The following is a 16,998-nucleotide window of genomic DNA, read 5'->3' as shown; positions in this document are numbered from 1 at the left end:
AAGTGAGTGCGAGTGAACATGGTACCCTTATCATGGTTCCAATATGAGCATATGTAATGTTAATAACTAAATTAGATAGTCAGAAGACATACGCTTTGAAGGAAAATTAAAGTTAGGTTTTTTTTGGCATCAGCTATATTTTAAAATTACGTTTAAGACATTTTGAAGAGCCATCGATAAAACTGATCGCACATTAAATAATCCAATATGCTACTCCATCGATTATAAAAAGAGTAATTATTTACTTAATGAAAAAATAATATGTGAATAGAGCATCATGGCCATTTTTTATATAGGACTACATTATGAAGTTCTACCAGAACGCCAAGGATTCAGAAATGACGTCACTGGCGTGCGGCTACTATCCTTACCTCATGCTCTTTTAAATATGATTTATTATCTTCAGAAATAATTTTCATAATGCATTAAAATTTTCAGATCTGAACTGAAATAGGTAGATATCTCAAAGCACAAATTGTTGTCACCTTACGTTTCACGATTTTAACGCATCTGTGACATTACATTAGGATCAACCTCGCACCTTTAGATTTTCCCCTGTAATGGCAAGATGTGTAACACCTGTGTAATTTACAGGTGTAAGCACGAGTGATGGGGACCTTGACAATATGGCGCACTGTTGTTACAGTCGCCGGAGGAAGCGAAGCAGGTGGCGAGTTCGGCGAGTCTCTGTAATTAATGACTCATCAGACTTTTTATTTTTCATCTTTTTTATTGTATTTTAAATATACTCAGTCTGGATCAATAATTCCAAATATCTGGAGCATTGACTTTTGACAATGTACATCACATCGACCTGACGGTACTGTTACTAAAAGTATTTCATAGAAAACCGTTCTTTTTCAACCCATTAATTATAATTTTTATATAAAACAGCATACTAGTATCACCTTCAGTAACCACCTCAATTATAAAGATAAGCATGTGACACCTGAGATACAGTCGGGTGAAATCGCCCCATGCACGCTGTTTGTAAGTCTTCATAAAAAAAACTATACTTTCCTGGCACCTCTTCTGGCATATTTTCATACGCATCCTTCAAATAGTTTCGCCTAAATTCTCTTATTGAGGAACACTGTGAACTTTATAATTAGTTATCCCCCTGTGTTCAACTTCCGCTTGGTCTTCGTTGAATTAGAAAACATCATAACAGAACTACTTGTCTATCAAACTAACGGATGACGTGATTGATGCTCCACTATAAATATCAAACTCTCTGGTCCGTACAGTAATTTCTGACGATTCATTTAAGCATTTTATCTTAAAATATTTTCTATATTTTGATAACTGAAGTGTATTTCTTTAACCCATATTCTTAAAAAGAGAGAATTCGTCATAACGAGACCTCGATCGCTGCTGCAACTGTCGATGTGGCGCGTGTAATTGTACATCAAAGGCACCGAGGACATAAAGCAGCATCTGGTTCACAGTGCAATTACGGTAAGCGTCATCCCTCTGATACCGCTACTCAATCGGAGGCGTAGCTTGTTACTGATGCATGAGGCTTCTTTTTCTATATTTTATGAAAACATCAATTATTTTAATATCCGTATAATATCTCAATGAAAATGATTAGCTTATATCGTATCATTATTCCATTGTCTTTAATCCATCGTAAAAGCATTACATAAATCAAACATCATTCAAAGTAAATGTCTTTAACCATTCCTTGATATCTCGATTTTTTTCTCAATTAAACCATATAACTAATTACAATCATTAGAACCAACATCGATCGCCATAAAGAAGAAAGTGTATTTCCCCGACCGATTTAAAACTCCCTTGACGCTCCACAATCTAGTTACCTCTCACTGAATGCAATATGCATTAAGGAGACAGATTAAAGTGATAGTAATGTCATTCCGTTCCTTCACACCTTACAGAATCCACTCCGTCGCCGCCTCGTAATGGAGCTTTGGTTCTGTCGGTGACGCTCGGAACTCTCGGAATTTCTCGCGAGGTTATCTTTACACGTATCTTGCGTAATGCCGTGACCGACGACTGCGGGGATTTCTGTCCGTTCTGGCTTCGCCGTCACCAACTTTCCTCAAGTCAATACTCAGCCTCATATCTGAGGTTTGACCCAAGTCTATGCTCTTTTTCTAAAGGATTTGAGTTGAGGAATGAGTTGAGGAACTTGAAATTTTTTTCGTGACAGTGGAGCCTGATTCCCTCGGCCGACGTCATTTCCTTCGAAGTTTTATAGCTGACAGCACTGGCCATTCCATTTTACTTGTTAATCCTCTGTAAAGAGTGTTTTGACAGAAGGTATGCCTGCAGTAAGGGCATTTGTTTCTAGGAGTTTGTGAATTTTTTCGTGGAATTTAGAAATGAGTGATGCTGATAGTCCCACGTTAAGGTAATTTATTGCAGTGTCTAGAGTAGTCAGTAGCTTTGGAATTTTATGTGTTGTGTTGCAACATTGAAATATTACATTGATTTCTTTTTTTCTCCTTTAAACCATGTTTTTCCCCTTAAAATTCAAAAACAAAGAAACAAGTAGCGTTCGAAAACTTTATCGTCAAAATCTAAGCAAACGGCCAAAAAACTCATTTTTGTAAATCCTCGCGTTGCATGGAAATAATATATTTACAACACCTTTTCCATAAATGTTTGATATGATTTTTTTGGTTGGGTTTTTTGTTTTGTTTGCGATAACGACGCACTATTTCTATGTCTTTAATAGCGCTATTTATCTTTTTGTCGCGTGATATTCGTCACAATTCACACAGCGTCTCTTGTGGTGACACTAAATACCCAAATTACAGCGTCTGGAAACGCAGATTTCCTGTCAATTGCGCAAAACTTTGACAGCCATTGACAGCGTCCGCAAGTATGATTAAAAACGTTGATACTGCATGCACAATGCCAAAAAGACATAGTAAAAAAAATTATTATTTAATATTTTAATCACAAATTTGTTCAGTCGATTTCCTTTGAAAAACGGAGCTCATTAATCGTCTTGCTAGAGCTTTAATTAATTGACGGTTTGTTATATTTGTTTTTTGTTTTTGTTTTTTTTTTATACTCTGTCCTCAAAAAAAAAGAAAATTGACACAAACACAATCTGTTTACTTTTATTTTTTTATGTAAAATAATTATTTTTACTATATATAATATTTATTTCTATAATTTTTACGGATTAGATTTACCTGCATGATTATAGACTTTATTTTTGCGATTAACATGTTTTGAAGTTTCGTGAAATTGCGCGTAAATAATGTTATTGCGTATAGATATGAGTTCTTATTATTTGTTACGGTATATGAGATTTTTTTTCCAATTAGCTGTGTATATTTTATAGAAAAAATAAAAACCATACCCTTAGAAATCACGAGAGATTCTTTTTATCAAGTTTTTAATTTCAATTTTCAGTTTTAAAGACCTTATTTTAAAGGCTTTTTAAAGCAAAATGGCCAAACGCCAGGTTAAATTCCTTTAAAACATCACTGCGGAGTAACATCAGAAATGTAATTTATTGGTAAAATTCAGTACATATTGACGTAATGGGGTAAACATGTGATAAAAAGGATTAAACATTCAGTATCGACAAAAAAAAATGGAGTCTCGGTCCAATGAACGTCGAACCTAGCTGTTGACTCCAGTGTAGATAAAGAGATGGTCATGCAATATACATTGCACATGTACATGTACATAGCCAACCTCTGCATACTCAATTGTTAGAGCCGCGACCAAGCAGCAATTCAAGTGCGAATTAATTAGTTACATAAGACATGCACGCAGCCTCCTCCTCCCCTCCCCCTCACACACCCACCCGCCCGTAACGTTCCTGATAAAAGGATACCTTACTTGACACCTGCTCGTTCGAGTAATCTCTGTCTTTTTACGAAGACCACACTGGTTTATTTATCTAGCGGGATGGAATTGTTTTGGCTGAAGTCTGACAGGTTCCGGGGTTCTATAGTTATAAGTCTTACACAATTGTCAAGAGAAGCGCATGTTTTCTCTGACAAGCCAAACCTAAAGTGTCCAACTCTATTACAGCGGACAGAACCAACAACGGCTGGTGAAGGTTCTAGGAACCAAGGATTACTGTCTCAGCGAAGGCAATCGTGCAAAAGTTAAATATCTCATCTAACAGGGATTTTTGCATTATTATAAATCTCATTCAATGTTTCTTATTTCATTACTTTTCCATAATATATATTAGAATAATACCGCGCCAGGTAAAAACAATTTTTCTAAAAGATGGAAATAACATGTTTATCGAGGGTGAAGTCAATGTTCTTTGGAAAAGGTGAGATGTTTGGGTTTTTTTTGTAAACATTAAAAAAGCAATTTAACCTTTTCATATTTATTTTATCGTCATACGGTACGTCTTTCGGCTCAAAGAAATAATTCAAGACATATATTATACTATCAGCTGTCAGAAGACTCGGTGGGTTCGTTGGGTTGATATCACCTATCCCCCACCCCCGCGGTTACATCCAGCATAGGGTCTACACGAGTCAGTGATAAGCAGGATTATTTCTTGGTATCCATCCTACATGAATCCGTTATTTTTGGTAGCTAGGGGTATGGCCTAGTAACAACTGTTCATAAAGGAGAGAACGATAATTCGGCAATGAAAAGGAAGTGACACATGGAATTCCAAGCAGATAAAGTGTTTACATCAGATTCACATTAGCAAGTGAATTACTGATTCTTTTCTCTAATTAATGAATATTTTTTGGTATTGTTTATTGCGCAAATTCCTTCAATTAAAACTGAAGTGCGTCGTATCATTCGCGTAATGCGCTGTAAATCTTTGCCAATCTCCCACCTCGACAGTTGGTACCGCGATACGATTGTGAATTCATCTAGATCAGACCCAAGCAAGAAGTAACACAAGCTGATGTTATGTGTTCATCGGACACTGAGCGTTCCGTGTTTAAGTGAACAAGTGGTTCGTAATCTCGCAACAACTTCACGCTCGTCACGTGCACGGACGGAATAAGTGACTATATTGCAATTAATCCAGGTAAAGGTCTACCTTGAACGAACTGGACTTGAACCTCCGAATTCCTTTTTAGATGTAATCTAGCAAAGATATGACAGGTATTTCAAGCAGTTAGAAAAATAACCTGCATAGAAAACATTGCAGTAGCTCTAGATCTGATGAAAATATTATGTGCACAGAACGATGATGTTACTGTGAATGGGGTAGGGTTCTTGTTTCAAAAAATCAAAAAACAACATCTTTTTCTTTTGTGTAGTTAATTGGAGAAATTCTAGATAAATGTTAATTATTGTTTGCAGAAAATCGTTGCAAGTCTGTAAATCTAAATAGGAGCGCTGCTAATTGACAGCATGAATTTAACACACAATTCCCTGTTCATTTAATTGAAACACTTTGTAGATTGAAAGACTGAGCAAAGATATTAATCGTGGTTAAAACTAGAAAGCTAGAGTGCGCCTGATTAAAAGTGAGAGCACCCATCAGACTCGGCACTTTGAATCCCCAGGAGATAATTAGTCGACTTGTCGGAAAGTTAAAGCTTATCATAACGCCGAACGTCTGTTCAAAGGGATAGCGCTCAAAGAGTCTCCTCTTTTCTCTTTCTGTTATTTCAGACCAACAGCCATGACAAATGAGACTTATTTATACGGCGGGGATCAGAACCTTACAAGTTACCACTTTTGCAACCCTTACGTGTACAAAGAGGCGTTTGTGTTCTACGGGATCCTGTACCCCATTGTGGCCATCCTCACCGTCGTCACAAACATCCTGGTGGTCGGCGTCTTCTTGAAACAGAAAATGAAGTCCCCCACCACCACTCTACTGATCGGGCTCGCCATCGGTGACGCAGGGGTTGGGGCGGTCACCCTCCCCCTGCACATTTACTATCACAGCCTTCAGAACTACAGGTTCACCCTGGAGTACCCAGGGTGTATTTTTTACCACGTGGCGCCCGTCATATCCACCATCCTCCACACAGTCTCTGTGTGGGTGACCATGGTGCTGGGCGTCCAGCGCTACCTGGTGGTTTCGCACCCATTCAAAGGACCCAAGTATTGCACTATCAGGGCGTCGGTCATCGCCCTTGTCTACATCTACGTGTTTGCCACTGCCATGTACTTTCCTCAGTTCTTTTATCTGAACTACAGAGAAATTGTTGTCAATGGCGGAAACGGCATTGTGTATCAGGTTTGTGAGTGCTGGGCGACGGATGTACCGGCAGTTTATGAAGGGAAACTCAAAATACTGAAACTCTCCCTGGCCAAATTAATTCCTTGCATCATATTGGCGATAACAACCATCCTCCTGGTCAGAAAGCTTGACAAGGAAGCCCGACAGTCCGGCAGTCTCCACGCGGAACGACAAAGTGTGAACCGAGAGACCCGAGAGGCCAGACTCATTCGGAGGACATCACTCATGATTGTTGTCATAGTTGTTACTTGTTTAGTGGTAGAAGTACCGAATGGACTTCGCTACCTCACAAGGACCATTAACCCGGAAGCTCTCGATCCGGAAACAGATTTATTTTTAGTTGCAATCCTAAATGTATGTACTCTCTTGAATTTTCATATCAACTTCTGGATTTATATCTGCCTAAGTCAGGAGTTCAGGAAAACCCTACGATCTATAGTTTGCCGGTGGAATAAAAAGTATCAAAAGGTACATTTAATGAGCCAGAGTTCCATGCGAACTACCTCTGACAATCTGTAATTTGATTGGTGTGTCGATATTTTCGCGGGATTGTGACGTTTTTTAAACAATCTCAGTGTGACCTCATTGACTTACATGAATGCACCTTGATTACCCAGCCTGTTTGGTTATCTTGTATTGTGACATTACATTCGCTCTGTGTCGTGGGCTGACAGATTGTGATTTATAAGCATGTGTTTTGTGTCCCCATGGATGTATTTCACGGAACGCATTGTATAAAACGTCGACTTCATTAACATAGACAAATAGTTTAGAAACGTTATTGTTTATTTTTGTCGTTTTGTTCATTAAATGTTGAGACCATTAGGTGCTTAAATCACGATTTTCGTGAATTTTCAATCCAATTTTTCTATGCTACACAATCCAACTATTTAATGATATAAAGTATCACGTATGAGCTACCCAGTGATAAAAGGGTACTAGTATATGGGCCATGGTACTTGATCTCCAGAGGGCTATAAAGATCGGAAGATTCAAAACAAATCACAGAAAAAAAACAAACTTATTCAAAGTAAAAGGTTCAGTTTATGTTTGTTTTTTTTAGAATCGATGTAAAAGAAATGTTTTATCTCGCCATTAAACGCTGTCCTAATTATCTCCCATCAATGGATTGAAATTTCCACTGCATCAAAAATGCCCTGGATTAACTGTTCGATTTGTTTTAATGATTTTTTTAACAATCTCGAAGCTTACTCAAGTAATGAACTTTTTGACCTGATCCTTGCCTATTGGAGTACGGCACTAGTTTTCTAAAAATGCTTTAGATGATAAAAAAACTGACACTTAGAAATACTTTGCTCTGAGCATTAAATCCACATGTGTGGTCCGATATAAAATAGCATTATGAATGATAATGATAATAGATTATGATATTTTAAGGATGGCAAACAAAAAGAAAGATGATTTGCAAGACAAAATTTGCTTTGTTTTTATCCACCCCCCCCCCCCCCCCAACAAAAAGAAAGATGATTTGCAAGACAAAATTTGCTTTGTTTTTATCCCCCCCCCCCCAAAAAAAAAACACTTGAATTTGAATTGAAAGTGTCCTAAACAATGGCAAAGTTTACTTCATCATTTGTTATTCCTGTGTGTGTGCGTGTTTTTTTCAATTCCCTAAAGTCTTTTTTGACACACAGTTTTTAAATTAAGTTAGTTTCAAACAAAAAACAAAACATTCGTCGAATCGGGCCGTGGAGCTTAATTCAAAGACGTGCTAGGGCTTATTTGTTTTGAAAAGATTGATATTTCATTTACCTAATAAAGCAGAAATTTATATTTTATTTTATAAATTTTGTAGAAAAATGAATACGGGCATTTTTTATGATGCTTCATCAAAATTTAGATGTTAATTGTCGAATTACAAGTGAGATTAAGATTCAGAATTCTTTGTTTTTTAAACAAAGCTCAGGTCTTTTTTGTATATGTATATGTGTTGAATTGATACAGGTTTCAATTAACTTTTGCTCTTTTTCTAAAGAAGTTTGTTTTTATCTGACATTGAAACAGTTAATCTTGTTTGCTTCGAATCCTCGAATTTTTGAAAGATATGGTATTTTCTTACAGAACATTATATTTGTAAACAAAAACAGGAATCAAGCTTTGAATTTTAACGTCAGTATCTCGATTGTAACTTGGCTTTTAGCATTCAAAATACTACAGTAAACCTTTCGATGCATTAAAAAGTTTTTAAAAAGTTTTAAAATCGTGTCTAGGTCCCTTCAAGACGTATTGATAAAGGCTTGGTTGAACAATCAATCACTAGGTTAATCTATATAAATGTCTTAAGATTGGAGAAATATTCTTAAGTTTTATAATGGTTATCGCATCTTTCCTCAGTGTTTGCGTTTTGTAAAAATATCTATGAAATACGTTTTTTTTTTTATATCGATGGAGGATAACATAAGGTTGATTTTCTTCTGTGGAGATATAGACAGCGCTGGCCCAAATAAACCGCTGGTTCCTAATGATGCGTAACTATATATCTACATTACATACAGATTCAGTTAGTTACTCGTTTTACCCACTACATAGAGATTTTTTACCCAATGTGTATATTTACATAAAGATTCAGTTAGTAACACGTTTTAGCATATATCTACATTACATAGAGATTCAATAAATAACTCGTTTTACCCAATATATCTATATTACATAGAGATTCAATAAATAACTCGTTTTACCCAATATATCTACATTACATAGAGATTCAATAAATAACTCGTTTTACCCAATATATCTACATTACATAGAGATTCAATAAATAACTCGTTTTACCCAATATATCTACATTACATAGAGATTCAATAAATAACTCGTTTTACCCAATATATCTACATTACATAGAGATTCAATAAATAACTCGTTTTACCCAATATATCTACATTACATAGAGATTCAATAAATAACTCGTTTTACTTAATGTCTACACTACAAAGAGATTAATTAACACATTTTACCCTATATCTTCATTACATAGAGATTCAGTAACTAACATGTTTTATCCAATCAATACTTTCCATGTTACTAGAATTTGGTATTGAAAAAAGGGGTTTCTACAAACTTTAGAGACTTACAGTGCGAAACACACAAACAAACCACTCTGAGTGCCGAATAAATGTCTTGTTCTTAGCCAATATCCGAAACCTGATAAAAAACAAGAGGCCCATGGGGCCACATCGCTCACCTGAGCAACAATTGGCGTTCAAAAGATATTGTGCCATATGGTCCCTCGGTAGAATAACAAAAAATAAATATTGTCAAGTATTCGAATTTTACACTTATTTTTGCATACACGTAATATTTGACATTGTACCTTTATGAAATACTATTTTTTACCAGAATAAGAAAATCCTACGCAAGATATAAAACTAAACATTTGGTAGGGGTACACTGTTAAGTTGTATAAAACTTCCAATTCCCTATATTTTCGTTCTGCCCCTCCCCCCCCCCCCCCCACTTTGTAAAGCGATCAAAATATATGAGAGCATATAGGTACATTTGTTTCATCAACTACTTACTTGTTATTGTATTTAAAAAAAATATATAATAGTTATTGTATTTTATTTTAAAAATCCTACATGTACAGATGTGAAGAAGAAAATTGTACCTCAATGTGCTCAATTCCTCAAATTAAAACATTCAAAAATTTAATTTGTCTTCTCCATTATAATTAAATGACTGTTATTTACCTCGCGTACAAACCAGGATAATTTTCCGCTGTGATATTTTCTTAGGAATAGCGATAATTATTTTATCCCCATAACAGAAATGTGTCAGAACTATGGAAACTGTTTTAAAGAAGTCGTTTTTATTTACTCGTGTCTGAAAAACTATCAAAATTGATGTAGATTTCACATTATTTATTGTATAATGAGGGGACCCCAGAGAGTAGGTATATACAGAATATCATTCTTTTATTTTGTTTGTACAAGTATTTAACATACTCTAATTCATATAGAATTTCTAATGTTCAACCAAAATTTCAGCGTCAATCGTAGAATTATAAGCAAGATACAGAGCTCACAGTTTCCCTAGGTTTCAGTCATATTTTGTTGATATGACTTTATTACATTCAGCTTAAGATTTTTAACTTGGTATTTCCTATTCAGCATTTAAAATGGAAAAAAAGAATGGCCTAAGATTTTCAATTCTTTTATTCACTCAAGACCAGTTCATTGGTATTTAAGGTTCAAAATCAGTTTATACAAATGTACACAAACACAGTCAAGGATCACATGTACAGTAGGAGTAATAATGACGAAAAAAGGTTACGTTTACAATACAATAAGTTGTTAAAATTGGTTTCTGGCAGAACAGACTTCTTTATAAATATTGATATATTAATAAATATTGACAAATTTTTTACCTTTTCAATCTTTAGTTTTTAAGATCTGTGTACAAACATAGAATTGTAAGCAAATCTCTGTATCTTGCTTATAATTCGAAGCTTAACACTCAAATATGGTTAGTAAATAGAAATTGTAAACAATTAAACACAAGAAACATGCATGCACTATAACAAATAAAGAACACAATTTATTTTTTCGAAATGAATCATATATATACATGTATATATACCTACATATTTCCTTCAGCGATATCAAACTCTATTTAAACTGAATAAACTCGAGAAAATGCCGAGCATCGATCTCAACAAAACCTATTGCATTAATCTACCATTACGCAAAAGATAAAGCCGAATTACCGATAGAATGAATTGTATTTCAGTACTTTTTTGATACATCAGATTTTGCTTAATTTGCGCAGGTAAACAGTTAACTGTTTGATTTACCGAAGTCTCTGTTTGAATTGATACGTAAAAATCACGAAATACAAGAGTTCCCAGGTTAAATTACAAAGCATAAATAATGAAAATGAAACGAAAATCAGAACAAGCTAACACCAACGTCATGTGTGAAATCTGTCAACGCATTGAAATATTTAGCCTCAATTTACTTCACAAAACCGGCACCAATATATTTTGCATGTTTCAAAAATTTCCCTTCATACACGAACTGTTGCATAACAAGCAAATTCATCATAGTCAGATCGACCCTTTTTCGTATAATGTCATGGCTGCTTTAAACAAAGAACCTCGTTTTAGAAGTATGGAATACGAGTCTTGGTAAAATGGGTATGCAAACCCGGGCCGTGGCAAAATAAAAGCCGGGGCAGATCGGCAATCGTCAATTCCAAATACGCATTATTTTGCGGCAATATTTACAGCGAATACAAATATAACTGGTCCATCAAATATCCTGAAATTTTAATGAGATTGGCAGATTAATAACTGCCAATCTTTTGTTTTGACCAGGCCAAGTCTTGCCTACCCATTTTACCGGATGCCGAACCGAACCGAAGCTGAACACGCCTTTCCTTTATCATTATTTTCGTAATAACTCAGATTTGAAACTGAATTAGACCTTAATTTTTGCAATTTATATTTTCCTTCCCATAAGGATAATTTATGCTAAACTACGTTGAATTTGCCTCGGTAGTTCTTGAGAAGAAGATTTTTAAAAATGCACCCCCCTTTTTCTACAGTTTCAAGGTTTTCTCCGCTTTGAATACAGATCGGACTTTTATTTCTGCAATTTATATTCGCCATCCCATAAGGATGCTTTGTGCCAAATTTGGTTGAAATTGGATAAGCGGTTTTAGAGAAGAAGTTCAAAATGTAAAAAGTTTACAGACGGACGGACGGACGGACGGACGGACAGACGGACAGACGGACGACGGACAAAATGTGATCAGAATAGCTCACTTGAGCTTTCAGCTCAGGTGAGCTAAAAACGGTCTCAAAGGGACGTTAAGAAAACAACCAATCAATGATATAAGCGCTGTGCCCCCCATTTCCCCCCATCATGTACTTGGGGTTTCTCTGATACTATATATACACAGAAAGACGAAAGAGGACATCCATCATCTTATTGAAGGATTCAAGCGATAAAATGTTAGTTTGTTTGTTTGTTTGTTTGTTTGGATAAATTTACACTCATCAAACGGGCACAAAGTTTTGACTTCTATTTCTCTAGAACTCCGATTAAGTTCTACAGAGAAAACTGAGGGACGATCGAACCGAAACAGTTGACATGTACAGCAGAATTATCAAGTATACAATGATACTAATGTAAACTTAGGGACGATCGAGCCAGTTGACCGCAGTATTATCAAGTATACAACAATGATACTAGTGGAAGAGAATATAGTGATATGTCCATGTATATACATTCTCCTTATATACATGTACATCGTTTATTATAGAACACCTGCACTAAACTTTCAATAGTTTTGGACTTATTAACTTACAAACTGTAAATGTGGAAATATTTGAAGCAAATAATCTTCACATTTCATTCCTAAAATAATCTCTAAACTTGCCTCAGACCTTTCTTTACACGCCCACACCAACCCAGAAAAGTGAAACATGTTGTTTTAAGAAATTAAAGGGGGGGGGGGGGGTTGGAACAAACATCAGCAGTGAAGATGAAAGAACTTTTTGCATCAACTATTACCATGCACAGTATGTTTCAGGAAAATATGTAAATGATGAAGTCAAAAACGAACTCACGGATCGTTGTTTTGTTTTTGTTTATCGAGTTGCAAGAATATTTAGCAGGTGGGAGGGGGGAGTAGCTCTATGGCTTGCTAACCCAAACTCCAGGAATATAGATTTTAGTTTATGATTGTAATAAATCTATTGACAACATTATCATTATCATAATTACTTTTACTAATATAACTATTCCACATTTAATTTTTAAGCCAAAATTCGCTAGCTCGAACTTCCTGTAAATAATTTATTTGTGGCAAGTACTTTGCAAAATATTTTCGCACATATATGAAAGTTTTTTTAAGTTTAGAAATCTCTTTCTTTTTAATATCAAACGTCTTTTACAAAGACAAATACTGGCTTTGTGCCCATTCATTTTGCACAAAATTGGTGGAAACAGAATGGAGACAAAACCAATGACTTACTACGATGCCACAGACTCGAAATGTACATATTTCATGGGGAATTTCATCATACTATAGCATCGTATGAACCTTTAAACAGATGTATGGGTGATGTCTATTGAGCAATAAAGGAATACCTCAATGAATTGTAAATATAAAAACAATTCTTATGCATTCTCCGTCTATTGAAACGTTCGTCATATACAATTTTAATTGCATACAACACTTTCTCTTTTTAATATAGAGCAGATATTGATTTTTTATCGTATTAATTGTAGGTCGATCAGTACTTAATTCTCATGCAAAGTAGTGCATTGCCAATGATATCGATATTTTAATAATTGCAGTTCCTCCCTTGTACATCAAAACTGACTTCACATTATCAGAAATTTTATATTAATTGACAATAAGATGCTCTGATTGCATCCGTAAATGTCCTATTGACAGTCTTGACAATGAGAGAAAAATGTTTAATTGACTTAGGTTCTAGGGCACAAAACTTACTCTTTTACAAATCATGCCATACCAAATGGCTTTTAACAAACGGAATCTGTATGCCAAAGAATCTGAGCTGATTAATTTCATTTAGTTATGAAACGCTTGAAAGGGTTTATTTGACCCACATTGTACATTTTATTTTGTATATAAATTTAGATAAAACAAAGATTTCACTGTGTAACAAAATTGATTCAAACAAATGTCAAAAGGAGTGGCCAGACTTATGTTCCATAGTTCCTCCTTATCGTACACCAGTACACACTCAATAGGTAATACTAGTACGCCATCTTTTCAAGCGGGACATGATGTAGATTTCAGTCTTACTGTGTAGATGTAAACACAGTATTTCCAACATGTCACATACGGTTAATTTTGTATTCACAATCATCCATTTGATTCAAATTCTAAAATATGACAATTGTAAGATGGAATGTTTATTATCTGTTATAGTCCATACATCACACAGTCCACTCCGAAATGCGTCGTCATTATTTAAATGTCGCATTTTCTTTGGATATCCCTGGCTTAAATTTCGATCTCTGCCCAGCCAGATTTATACCGAGTCCCCGTGCAGCGTGTGTGATCGGTGTCCCCCGGGTCTGTTTGCCGTCCATCTAAATGTATGGTATTTGTTTAACCCCGGAGTGATGCATTAGATTCACAGATCGATCGATTCCGGGGACGATTACCCTCAGTAGCAAGGCGCTACTGGTACAACCAAACAAGATTATTCTTTTGACATAGTTATATCTTCTTTCTTTTCACTTTTCTTTTTTTTAGAGTTCTTTACAATATGAGATACTTTCTCGCTCCCTCCTTCTTTACACCAAACAAGACCATAAATCATTTAGACTTTTCATAGCATTAACCAAATACTAGCATCCATTGTATGTTGAAAGGTCCCTTTACATTTGGTCATCTGTACAACTTATCAGGACTAATGTTTCGAATGTCATATACAATCTGATGTCAGCATTTATCTCAGAGCAATGTGTCTTGGTATTACGTCTTACGCATATGTAAAAAAAAAACCCAAAAATTGCACCAACGTTCAGGTTCATAGGGCTTGGAATGTAAACCCAATTCATTTTAATTTGGAATGTCGTTATCCTTTCTTTTTGTTTCAACGATTTTTGCATTTGTGTTGAGTTTGATTCAATAAATGGTTTGTTTTTCAATGGTTTGATGAAATATATTTTTGTCATGAATGCAAAACCTAGACGATCTTAATTTGAATGAATTCGAACAGTTTTGAGAACGTGTTAACAGTAACAAAAGATATGTACAGCTAATTTACATCAATTTCAATGTCATTATTTTTACAAATTGAGTTATATATCTCAATTAAAAGTAATTTCAGATCTTATAGAAGTTTCTGATTAAAAGTGGTTGGCGGAACTGTTGCATCAAAAATTAATTGATCAATTAATCATAAATTGGTTGCATGTTGCAGGACCGGCTCTCTAAATATTGCTGGCGCCCTGTTTGATATTCTACAACAGCACGCCCTCCATCTACCTGTTTTTGCTTGGTGCCTACAGTGAAAAACGTCACAAAAACAATGTCTTCCAGATAATACAAATGATTCATTTACACCAACCTGCTAACGTTAACTTCGGAAATATAATGATTTGTTGCATGGGCATCATTGATTGTATTTTCTCATGCGAGTTAAATTAAACAGATGACGATAAAGAGGTTTATCTTAATAGATTCCTGTAAATAAAGATATACTGGTTTTCTTTGCCGTGTTTGATTACGTATCTAGCTGCTGAATGTCGTTCGTCCTTGTAGGTTCAAATATACCAGATCGTACACCTGTGACGTCCAACCGAGTGCACCGTGCAGACGACGGTAGGATTTATCTCCCCTGTGACTTCATGTATGTGTGACTTTTATAAAGTATATGAACAATCTGTGTGCAGGTACATCTGATTTTGAAAATCAAACTGTTCAGTTTTATTGTATCAGATGTTATTTTATGCAATGTGTTCATAATGTATATTGATTTAATTATATACCAGTATCTGATTTTCTTTTGATATTTATGATTTAATAAAAGAAAATTGATGAATCTAATTGCATTTTGTCAATTAAAATCTTGCCATGCCAATATCCTTTCAAACGATTACTTATATAAATGCAGAACTAACATTTTCAGTTTGTGTATTCATACCACCAATCAGTTTGTAACAAGATGGTGCCTGTATTATAAAGTTCAATGTGTCGGTTTTCACCTTTAACACAGTTTCCTTCAGTTGTTTGCTGTTTTTTATTAATGTATCATGAAGAACGAGTTTCAATTGAGATAAAATTTGTTTCAATCTATACTACTATATTAAAAGAATAGACTCGAATTTTTGGGCTTAAATACCGAGTTATTGGAAGAGTACTCTCTTTTGTTTTATATATATAAAACATCATTGGTACTTGAAGATAGCTAATTTGTTAGCTGTACATTTTCATTGGAAATGCTATTTATTCTTTTCATCAAGAAAATACGGGAGATACCTCTAACACAGGGCAACTACTATGAAAAATACGGAGAATTCTGAATGTCAACATGGTGTGTAAATTAGAAGCGACTAAAAACGTTGGTTAAAAAGTGTTGAATTCTTCATTAATATGAATTAAATTTTTAGATGAAAGGTATTTACAGCCTCGAAATGTCTTTTTATGAATGATTTGGCTGTTATTTTCAATGCAGCTTCATTGATTTTCTCCAAAATCGTTTCGGAGCGATTCTGCAATTTTTTGCTACATTACGGGTATATGGGAGGCGTTTTAACTGTGGTGAAGGCCTGTCCCGAGACAGAGTTAGATTTTTCTAACTAAGCAGAGTGTAGTGGAATTAATAGCATTATTGTAGGCTTGAAGCTTGGTTATGTAAATGTCAACAATACGGTTGTATTGATGTATCTATTTCGTAAATGTCCGATATCATATGCAATGTCAACCCGTGTTAACTAAAGTTAACAAACTGTAAACCATATAGTTAACGATTCGTTTACTATAGTTTTCATCTGTAAAACTATATTTACTATAGTTGTAAACTATAGTTTACGAATGAAAATCTTATTTTATGCGTCTGAAATTAACGTTAACGATAGATTTTGCTAATAAATATAGATTCACATCTGTAAACTATAATTTACAATCTTTAACTATAGGAAAGAGTTGTTAATCATAGTTTCACGATCGTGAAACTACCGTATTTCTGTTTTTGTTTTCGCGAAAATTAGATTACCGCGAAAATTACCGGATATACAGTATATTAATCAGATAATTATGTTTTGTAAGCGCAAATAGTTGTTTTCAGTGTTAATTATAGTTTTACACTTCCGAACTATTAATGA

At 34.8% G+C, this 16,998-nt stretch overlaps 1 protein-coding gene across 6 annotated transcripts; it reads left to right on the top strand.

The window, feature by feature from the left end:
* The first annotated feature begins 1,260 nt into the window (after window positions 1-1,260).
* Window positions 1,261-15,721, top strand: LOC105321148 (sex peptide receptor). Of its 6 annotated transcripts, none has more exons than XM_066080610.1 (3): window positions 1,261-1,458; window positions 1,902-2,377; window positions 5,593-7,632. In XM_066080610.1, the coding sequence occupies exons 2-3, from the start codon at window positions 2,349-2,351 to the stop codon at window positions 6,686-6,688; spliced, it is 1,125 nt and encodes a 374-aa protein (XP_065936682.1). In that variant the 5' UTR covers window positions 1,261-1,458; window positions 1,902-2,348; the 3' UTR covers window positions 6,689-7,632. The 6 variants fall into 6 exon arrangements, 5 of the variants coding, with proteins under 5 accessions (XP_065936682.1, XP_019920000.3, XP_011417673.3 ...); XM_011419371.4 differs by lacking the exon at window positions 1,261-1,458 and adding an exon at window positions 15,437-15,721 and having other exon boundaries at window positions 1,879-2,377; window positions 5,593-6,637; XM_020064441.3 differs by lacking the exon at window positions 1,902-2,377.
* The last annotated feature ends 1,277 nt before the right edge of the window (window positions 15,722-16,998 follow it).

Source organism: Magallana gigas, chromosome 3 (assembly GCF_963853765.1).
Source record: "Magallana gigas chromosome 3, xbMagGiga1.1, whole genome shotgun sequence".
In the NCBI taxonomy this organism is placed as follows: domain Eukaryota; kingdom Metazoa; phylum Mollusca; class Bivalvia; order Ostreida; family Ostreidae; genus Magallana; species Magallana gigas.
This window is presented reverse-complemented; position numbering and strand designations above follow the sequence as displayed.

What these genes read in the sequence shown, in the direction of transcription:
- LOC105321148 (XM_066080610.1), top strand. Translation starts at nt 2,349, where the DNA reads ATGAGTGATGCTGATAGTCCCACGTTAAG. An exon ending in GCTGATAGTCCCACGTTAAG is followed by an intron (nt 2,378 to 5,592) that starts GTAATTTATTGC and finishes CTGTTATTTCAG; the next exon opens with ACCAACAGCCATGACAAATG.